The sequence below is a fragment of the Chiloscyllium plagiosum genome, chromosome 29 (genome assembly GCF_004010195.1).
Source record: "Chiloscyllium plagiosum isolate BGI_BamShark_2017 chromosome 29, ASM401019v2, whole genome shotgun sequence".
Taxonomy (NCBI): Eukaryota; Metazoa; Chordata; class Chondrichthyes; order Orectolobiformes; family Hemiscylliidae; genus Chiloscyllium; species Chiloscyllium plagiosum.
Genome location: NC_057738.1, coordinates 31,220,569 through 31,231,276, shown reverse-complemented (window position 1 = coordinate 31,231,276; position 10,708 = coordinate 31,220,569). Strand labels below are relative to the sequence as shown.

Here is a 10,708-nt window from a genome sequence, read left to right as displayed (position 1 = left end):
TTCATCCCCTCGTCCTAAACCTCATCTTTCTCTTCCACATCTACCCTCCCTTCCCGAACCTGTCCTGTCAACCCTAACTGTCCTTATGCATGCCCCTCCCTCCCCCAATGTCCACCCACAAACCCCCTCCCTGCTCCAGCCACCATTCACCTGTGTGTGGAATGCTGTTTTGCAAAACAGTTATTAAGAAATGCAGTTTTTGCCAAAGTTTCATCCCAAGCTGCACCTTCGTGCCGGACTCTGCTCCACAAGCTGTTCTCACTGGGACACCTCATATTTTCTCTTCTTTCGCCTTTAGATTTTATTTTGCTTTGCATTTAATTCATTTTCTAAATTGACTGATCCATAAATCTCAAATGTCCCTCTGTCTATTTTAGAGCTCTAGGCCATTATGGAACAGAATTCTTTTGTTGGTAAACTCATTCTACAGGCTAATTCTTCCAGGCAGTGGTGAGAACAATTAAGCTATTTCAAGTGCATGATGCATTTAACAAGGTCTTTAAACTCTTCATAACTTCTAAGAGACTTGAGAATGCTGTTCATACCAAAACAGGGTAACTTTCTAATGTACTTTAACCAATGTTTAGAGAAAACCATTAAGACAACCTTTTCCATTGAAATTATTTATTGTTTGAGAAAAATAAAATGGTTATACTTATCAAAAACAGTTTAACGCAACATATCACTACAACAAAGCCAGTTACTGTTCATTTGTGGAATACTGAAGCTTTAATGCTGAATTAAAGTTTTAAAAATGCAAATAAACAATTGTAAAAGCCACTGGGAATGTTACAATACTGATGGCAGGTGCTGAAAACACTGCCAATCATGCAGTAACCAAAATGGTAACACATGCAGAAATCCAGATAAAAACTTTGTCTATTCTCTAGGATTAATAATGGTAGGAATCACAATACACTTGACTGGAATTGTTGATTGGGCAACATACTATAAAATTTGGCTCATAACTTCCATCTTCATGTAGTTGTAAGTACTGAAATTGTGGGTGGCTTTTCTGTGGGAACCATTTGAAAGGGAAGGAGGAACTTACATCAGCACAGCTTTTTGACAGCAGAAATGTAAAGGCTGCATAAGCTGTTTGATGACATTACATCATCATCATGCTTTCTCTTCTGATTCTTGCTCTTTTCTGTTAAAAGTTGCATTTCTGAAGCAAAGATATAATTTCTTTCATAATCTGCACTAACAAAATGTAACTCAAAACCTCTTCTTGATTATTCCTTTCAAAATGTCATGCTTACAGTCAATTTTCAACTTCAAAACTCACCAATTTAAACATTATTCTTACATCTTTAAAAAGTGAAGGAAAACTTTTCAGAGACTAGAACCTCACGATCAAAAAAAGCTTTGTAACATATGGATAGCAATCCAAATTTTCTGACTCATTTAGCCAACAGAAAAGTAAACAAATACAGCAAAACAGGGAGTTCACAACCGAAACATCTTCCCATAAATGTAGAACAGTTAAATGAAGCTTCCACTCAAACCAGAGCTTACAAATTCTGCCTCTGGCATTGGTATTTAAAAAATTCAATGATTAAATCGCAGCTGGAAAGACAACATGGTTTTGCTCCAAATGTGCACTCGCAAAACGTAACTTAAAGCCAGTGGTTCGGTACTGCAAATCTGATTATTATTCTCATTTTACTTAGACCTGGTGTTAATGGATGTACATTTGTTCCATTAATAATTACTTTTCGCCTTCCCAGAATATGTCAAGAAGCTTTTGATGGGGAATGTTTCCTTTAACAGATTTGTTCAAAAATAGAATAGTGCAAGTAGCACTGATTTCAAGTCGCCATTGACAAGTATAAAACCATATTATGGAACAGAATCTCCTTCTGACTTACTCCTGTTGGATTTGAGTAGAGCACTTTGTTTGCTGGTTCCTAAGTGCAAAATGAAATGCTTTTTACAGTCAGCTAGCTTATTCCAACACTTTTTTGACAGCAGAAATACGATAAAGCAAGCAAAAAACAGTAGGTTATCACTATTATGCTTATTTTAAGAGTTCTACACAAAACCTCTTATGGCTATGGTTTCCACTCCATTTATAAAAACTTTTGCCCTAATAATGTATACAACTAAATATTTGGAAAATTAGTCTGTCATCATTCTCAAGCAGGTAAATTAAGGTTTTCAAGCTCCAAAATTGTTATCTGAAACCTATACATTTGGAACCAACCTCAGTTCTGTAATTACTGTTCAGGCTAATTTCCAAAAATGCCCACACAGCTAATTTAGTATTTGTAAAGTTATTGAGTCTCAAAATATTGTGGGAAATTAAACACATAAAAATACGAACAATTATCTTCTCATGTTTTAGTCTGCTTAAATAGGTGTTAATGTCAACTTTCTGAAAAAATGTCACAAATATGATTGCAGTCCTTTCAATTATTGTTGAAAATAATGAGCATTGAATGTATTTTAAAATAAACGAGCTGGTAGGAACTTATGAAAGCAAGTGTTCCTAAATTGCCATGTACACTTGACACAGGTTAGTGACTTTTACTTGAGTTACTTGGTCCAATTTGCTTACATAATATTTTTTATTTATGTGTATCCCCATAATTATGTCATCAGTATTTACCATTTGAGTGGAAACATTCCACAAAATAAGTCAATAAACATATAAAAGTGCGTTAATTGTGACTGTTGGAGTAACCTTAAAAGGCATATCAGTAATAGCAGCAGCTATTTCAAATGGCAATTAAAATGTCACAGATACAGCAAATTTTACAAATTATGTTTTTCTAACCAAAGTATTGCTGTGTAAAAATGTAGCCTTATACAATCAAATTATTAGTCTTTTTTGAATATTTAGTGTACTGCATATAAAATAAACAATACTAGTTTAGTCAAAATAATAGCTGAAACGGTATAACACAGAATCTCTATTCTGAAAAGATGCATCTATGTACATCATCTAAAGCAGAATGAATGCTAAATGTAACACTGTAGTTCTGATCCTATCAAACTTACAGGGGCTTGGGCAAATGTCAATGCCCAAGTTGATAATTCTGACTTACAGACAACACAAGAATCAGACACTATCTCATGTTTTGGCTTAGAGCATACTTGCATTCCTGTGCCTTAACATTGTCTACAGTTGAGTTAAAAAAATGCATACATACAGAAATGGGATGCCTACTATATTTCTGCCAATTCTACGCTGTGCAGCATGAGAAGCCAGAAGAAAATTCCGAACATCTGTTTCATTTTATGATGGTTTTCTTATCTTACATTAAAGATAAATTTCCTCGTTTATTAAATGCTCATGCGATTAAACACAAGACAAATGCTATCACTTAAGATTCCACAAATTAAATAAAACAAAAAGAAATTCTGTCCATGTTTATTCCAGGTTTTGCTTATTTAAATCTTCAAGAAATTAAGTTATCAATCCTTTACCTGGTTAGATTTTTATTCTTTGCCACACTAAAGGACTCAACCATATTTTCATGTTCTTTTAGCTCAACCACTAAGTTTCACCATCTCAAGAAACAGATTCATGTTTCTTGGAAGGCAGGTTCAAAGTTGCGGGATCAGCAGCATTCTGCATTATAGGACTGTCTTCATCATGTCCTTTGTTTGTGCTCTTAATATATTAATGTTCCTTGGCAATCTTCAATGTATCATTCGCTGACTTCTCAAATGTTTCTGCAGTTGGTCTATGGTTGTCTGCTTCAATTGTTTCCATTGTGGGTATTTATTATTCAACATGTTCACAGACATGTGAGTCAACTCCTCAAGAGGTAGCATGTAATTCAACAGTGTTTACTTCCTGTTCAGTCACATTCACTCTGGTGTCACATGCAACATCTTTCTCCATAATTTTAAATATGTTTTCTACATCAGATGATGTATTGCTCTGGACACAAGTAACAGAGCCCAGTAAGGGATGACATTTCTTGCCAGCATCAAAGTCCTCTCTTCCCACATCTATAATATCCTCTTCAGTTTCCTGAAGCTGCAATGGGCCCTCTTGCTTTGAATGCCCTTTCTCAAGACAGTCAGTCTTCCAACCATCATCTGTTACAGTTTTCTTGTTTTTAACATGCTGTGGAATGAACGATGTTTCTTTAATGCCACCTGATTTTGTTTCTTCAGTGTCATATTCTGCATCCCAATCTTCTCCGGACGAAATTCTTTTTCCAGAAAATATTAATGCCTTCTCTTTAACTGTAGTGTCAATTGTTTTGGACCTACAATTCTCTCCAAAATGTTTGTTTTCCTCCTGTGCCCAGCCAGTTTGTCCTCTTCTATGCTGCCAGCTGGGTTCAGCATTCTCTGACAAACGCATCTGTTTGGGAGTTGAATATGAATCCTGATTCAATGACCAAGAGTTATCGTCTTCATTTCTCTTTCTGACTCTAAAGTCTGACCCAAATGATCTTTCCCTGTGTTCCCTTTTATAATGATCACCTGCACCTCTCACCCTATAACTGCTACCTGAATCATTATACTTTCTTACAGACCTACCAAAGCCCCTGTCTTGCCATTCACGATTATCATTCTGACCACGTTTCCAATTCCCAGAGGTTCCTGGAAGTGAAGTACTTCCAAAATAACTTCCCTTGAAAGAACTTCTTGCCTGATTAAAATCACTATTACATCGTTCATTGTAAGAAGCTTCATCAAAGTTTTGCATTGCTTTGGAATCATCCCATTTCTTTATACTTGTTGAAGACAGTGAAGAATTAATCTGTTCCCATCTTCTGTTTGTGTGAACATCCATTTCTCTATTAGCAACATGCTGACCGACATTGCTACAATTCTGACTTGGCACTGAGTTAATTGGACCAGGCTGGTATCCTAGATTGACAAATCCTTGATTGGGATAAATTGCATTAGTAGAGGTATGTTGTTGGGTCAAGTATATAGGTACCGAAGGACAGTCAACTACATTAGGAGTTCCTCTATGACAAGGGCAGTAGGTCAGGGGGATTGTGTTCCTACATGCAGCCAAACTGCATTGGTTGGCAAAACTTGGCACAGGAGGTATTACATTATGTGAGTTCATAACAGCTTGATTTAACAAATAGGCAAGAGCATCCAAACGCATAGGTACTGTCATAGAAGATAAACTCCCCATTGGCTGAAGAGATTTTCCTAAGGTTGAAGGTTGCAATTCCATTGGACTGGATCCTGCAGGGCTTTGACTGCTTGACGGATGGGTCTTGGCTCCATCAGAGCTCTTTATGGCTTTCTTAGAACTTGCAATAGAGGCTGGGGATTTTCTGGTGATGCTGAACTCCCTGCTCTTCTTGTGATATTCCTCTTTCTTCTGGAGGTCCATCACTGCAGTTTTGTGACTTGGTGTGGATTTTAAAGTAACAGTTGCCTCAACTGAAGCATGACCAATAACTGCCTGCCCAGATTTTGTACTATTCAATTCTGCTTCCATTTCACCTTGCACCTTTTGGAAATCTCGAGTAGAATCAGAAGGACTGCAACAAAATAAAATTTAAACAGTTATACTTCTTATCATATCTTAGAAAGCTATTAATTAGACCTATTCAGAATACAACTTCCTTACCTGACAGCTCGCATGTAATACGATATGTTTAATACAAAGTGGTGACACTATCCAACCATTTAGAGTTCTGTGTGATCACACACAAACCAAGTTAATGTAAATTGCAGAGAGAAACTAGGATATAAAGTGGATTGTGCAACATTCTTTTACTTCTGGGCACTGGATTTAAAGGGAGATTGATAGCATGAAACTTCAATTGCTCTAAGATGTCAAAGCCTACGTAAAATGGGTTTTGAGAATATTAACAAAAGCAAAAAATATTGCAGACACTGGAAATCTGAAATAAAAACAGAAAATGCTGAAGAAGGCCTGGCAACATCTGTGAAGACAGAAACAGAGTTAATGTTTCAATCCCAGTATGACACTTTGGAATAGGTGGTAAAGTGATGTGTTTGGTACTGTAAAAACAGCAGGGAAGAGGCAAGTGGGAGAGAAAGGAAGGATTGAAAAGGTTAAGAGGGTGAGGGAGATTAGAGGTCACATGTGTCACAGGAAAAAAGCCAAAGGGAGTGGTTGTAGCTGGAAATCAAGCCCAGCTACACCTGGCGTTAGCACAAGTACGAAAATATTTAGTTTAATTATCCAACTTATCTGCCTATTAAATTCAGCTCAACATAATATATGCCATAATGTTTGTATACATAATCAGAAGAAAACTATTTATATTGAACAAATGGTCTTTAACTGATGATGAAAAAACATGAATTACTAACTTAAAATTCCATGACCCTACCGCCAGACACACATTCAGGCATGCTTGGAGGTGAAGATAAAAACAGGGATAACATGGCTGGATAGTAACAATCTTGAATTCAGGACTCGAATGGTTTTAGTTTGATGTCTTTCCAGTTTCCTTCGACACTTCTTCAATTTTTTGCTAGGTACACAAGTTTGTCTGTACTGAAGTTCAGTCTTCCAGTTACTGGTTGACAACTTACCCTTGGAATACCTGGAAAGGCTTTCCTTCCTTCAGCAGGGGTATGGAGAAAGTAATTTATAGAAAGAGACGGGTGAGAACAACAAGCTGGAGCTGGACAGCAGGAGGGAAAGAGAGATATATCTTAATGTTTTTCCTTCAGAAGTTAAGTTCCTTCTTATACTTCCGAGTGCTGTTCTAGTAGCTCAAAACGTTCTGCCCTCCCAGCTCTGGTAGGCAATGCTTCTTCAGATTCACTTGTTAGTTCAATTAGCCTGGCTTTTGGGAACTCTTACATGTTCATGAGGGACACCTCTTCCATTTGCAGGAAAGCCTCAGCAATTTCTAGTGCCATCACTTCTTTTTTAGTACAAATGTGGTGTTTTATCTCTTGCTAATTCCAAACCTAATTTTAAGTTGTCTCGTTTCAAAATCCTGGACCCCAAGTCCCTGAACTACAATTCTGAAGAAGAGTCATATCTGACTTGAAACATTAACCCTGTTTTTCTCTCTCCTCAAAAAACAAGGGTAAGTAGGATTAGAGTAGGCAGTTCTAGTTGAAGTGTTTTCATGAGCACATTGGTTTAATATGATGTATCTTCTACTAACACTTGCCGTAGGCTTCATCAAGGTTAGTTTGTTCTGCAAAACAAATGCAAAAATCTGAAGGTTCTGAAGAGTCATACCAGTTTGAAACTTCAGATCTGTTTCTCTCTCCACAGATGCTGCCAGACCTGCTCAGTTTCTCCACAATTCACTATACTTGTTTCGGATTTCCAGCATTCACAGTATTTTGGTGTTTTTTAAATGCAAACATCTATCGGGACTCACGGGATAGGGGATGGCACAGAATACATTATCCAACCCCTGTGTTCCCAGTTTGTCTATGTATTTCTTTTCATTACCAACCCTTTGTGAAAATCCAAATAAGATAGATCTCCTTAACTATTTACATAAATCTGGTCATTCAGAATGGAATGGCACAGTTGCTAGCACTGCTACCTCACAATGTCAGAGACCTGGGTTCGATTCCACCCTCGGATGACTGTCTTTATGGAGTTTGTACGTTCTCCCCATGTCCCCTCCGGGTGCTCCAGTTTCCTCCCACAGTCCAAAGCTGTGTAGGTTAGGTGGATTGGCCATGCTAAATTGCCCTTAGTGTCCAGGGACATGCAGGTTAAGTGGGCTAGTGATGGTAAATGAGGAGTTTATGGGGATTGGGTATGAGGCTGGATTTGAATGAGGTGCCATTTGGAGGGCTCTTTCTGCATTGTAGTGACCCTATGATTAAGAGTTTAATGATGAACATGAATCGGTTGCCAATTGCCAGAAAAATCTCATCTGGTTCACTAATGCCCTTTAGGAAAGGAAATCTGCTAATCTGGCCTACATGTGACTCCAGACAGAAAGCAATGTGGGTAACTCTTAACTGCCCTCTGGGCAATTAGGGATGGGCAATAAACGCTGCCCCAACCAGTGACGCCCACATCCCATGAATGAATGAAAAAAACGACTTGCTCCTTTGCTCCCTTTTTAGTCATTACACTGACTCATGCTTCAATGATCAAACTGTGTACCGGCTGTGCTGCTCAATTTCTTCTCGATGAAATATTTCTTGTCTCTGCACACCAGTCAGCCAAGTAATTCCTAGACCCAACCAACGCCCTGTTGTGAGGAGAGAGCCCGATGCCTTGGTGGGGAATTTGGGCGCTACTTTTTGTAACTTCTGACCACAATTTCTTTCCTCCTGCCTTTCCCTCTTTCTGTTCAAAAACTACAAGAACGTTTGCCAGAAAACACCTCGTTTCCATCGGAAGGGGACAATAATAAAAACAACCTTTGTAGCGTTGTCAGCGGTGAAAATTCTAGCAAATTAAAGAAAAACCTGAATTTCTAATCCAGCCAGCTCCCCTTTCGGAGATCATTAGTTGCAACCAATTGGATCCGAATTCTCATTATCGTTCCTTTTGTTTACTAAGTGAAAAGTGAGCTTCCATCTCCCGAAAACCTACAATTATTTTCTCTCCCCAATTTTGAGCACATCACTCATCCCCAACATGAGTCATAACTTCAAGTTGCTTTCAGGGCTAAAGTTTGGAATCCTCCCTCTTTTATCATTCTCTTGGACACACTGGGATCCCTTTTCCTCTCTTTTCTGACAATTCTTACCCTTCGGCAAGGGTTGCAATCTCGCCTTCTTCCACCTCCATCCCCTCCTGGTTTTGGTTCCGCTTCTCTTGCGCACTCAACATCTCCCCTTCGTTGTCCGTCCCACCCACCTGCTCCGGGTTGGGGGGGGAGTTGGTGCGTGTGGTGAGAGGAATAGGGAATAGCAGAGCTCCGCCTCTCTCCAGGCTAGAGCTGAAGGTGAAAGAGTTGGAGGATAGAGAGTACTCCTTCAATTTGTGCAATCATCTGCAGAATTTCTGTTTTTGTTTCAGATTTCCGACATCCACAGTTATTGTTTTATCCCTGTTTAAATAGGGCACTCTTTCGATGTTCACTCGAGGGGTGAATAAGCTTTCTCTGATTTTGGAAACCAGATTGCTGCAGTCCCTTCCGCCAAATTATTCAGTGAACTCTGTTTTCTCTGCAGCCAGACATGCTGAGCTTCTCCAGCAATTTCTGTTTCAATTATTTACACATTGGTTTACCAAGCCAATCTGACCTTTCAATTAGCGAGTTTTGAGGAGATTTGTAGCTCAGGTTGAGGTTCTGCATGTAGGTTTGTTCACTGAGCTGGAAGGTTCATTTTTAGACGTTTCATCACCATACTAGGTAACATCATCAGTGAGCCTCCGGAAGCTTCATGTGGAGGCTCACTGAAGATGTTAACTAGTATGATGACGAAACGTCTGAAAACAAACCTTCCAGCTCAGCAAGCAAACCTACATCCATGACCTTTCCGTCTCAGATTTCCATAATGCTTCCAACACAGGATCTAGTTACCTGCTGCTTAAAGGAACACAAAGTAGACAAGCAGGAGGCTGGAAGAACCTCCTATTGCTGCCAGACTGAGATAAGGAAAGATTGTGTCACTCAAAGCATAGTGAACTTGTGAAATTCTCTACCATACAAGGCTATGGAGGCCAGGTTGCTGAATATATTCAAGAACGAGACCGATAAATTCCTAGTTTTTAAAAGGCGTCAAGGAATGAGGAGGAGAAAGTGGGAAAACACATTGAGACAGAAGGTCAGTCATGATCATGTGGCTGAATGGCCTACTTCTGCTCCTAGTTTCTATGGTTTCTATATTGGAAAACTCTTGTAATATTTAACATCTGTCCCAGGCCTAATCATAACATTGTCAATGACGGAACAAGGCTCTCCATGTGGTTAGAATCGCTTCATGGTTTTAAAATGTAGATGGCCACATGACCAAAGTGGCAACTCCAGCAATAACCTTTTATTTAAAAAAAGGGACCATGACTGTATGGAACAATTTACATCGAGCCTCTCAATGAATGTGGAACCAATATTTTGATCAAATTCTCATTTCAATGCGCTTAGTTGCCAAAAACACACATGAAAGGATTACTTCAGAAAGTCAATTTATTTAAAATGTATTACTTTCAAGACAGACTTAAGAAATGGAGATTTTAAGCCACATGTAAGATCATATATAAAACCAAATATTTTACTGTACACAACATTAGGCTCCATCTTATTTATGGCCAAGGGTCTCCACAAGGCATTTTACAGTTATTATTTCAATCTGTGAACTAGACTTATCAAACAACTGTAGGATTCTTCCTTATAGTAGCAAGTACAACATACTGAAAATTTACTAAAGCATTGGATTATTGGAATTTTTGGATAATTTTTAAAACATGCTTAACACAGTAAAAGCACACATTGGACAAAAAGAGTGAAACTTAAATTTGTTTATCACCAGTTTAAAATCATAACGTGTTGAATACTGATATGTTGGCATTGCCAGCCAAAGATTGACAGCAGACATCCACAACTGAATCATGTGACTTGAAAAACAGCATTCAGATTTTATTTTATACATCTGTATGATATGTACACCAAGTAATATTTGCAATGCATACAATATGGAGAAAGTGAGGACTGCAGATGCTGGAGATCAGAGCCTCAAGTGTGTTGCTGGAAAAGCGCAGCAGGTCAGGCAGCATCCAAGGAGCAGGAGAATCGACGTTTCGGGCATGAGCCCTTCTTCAAGAGAAGGGCCCTGAAGAAGGGCTCATGCCCGAAACATCGATTCTCCT

At 38.6% G+C, this 10,708-nt stretch overlaps 1 protein-coding gene across 1 annotated transcript; it reads right to left on the bottom strand.

Annotated features, from left to right (window-relative positions):
- Window positions 1-3,036: 3,036 nt before the first annotated feature.
- On the bottom strand, window positions 3,037-8,711 carry LOC122564297. The gene is made up of 2 exons (XM_043718970.1): window positions 8,646-8,711; window positions 3,037-5,471 (listed from the first exon to the last, which is right to left on the bottom strand). Exons 1-2 carry the CDS (start codon window positions 8,684-8,686, stop codon window positions 3,770-3,772), a joined length of 1,743 nt encoding a protein of 580 aa, XP_043574905.1. The 5' UTR covers window positions 8,687-8,711; the 3' UTR covers window positions 3,037-3,769.
- Window positions 8,712-10,708: the final 1,997 nt, after the last annotated feature.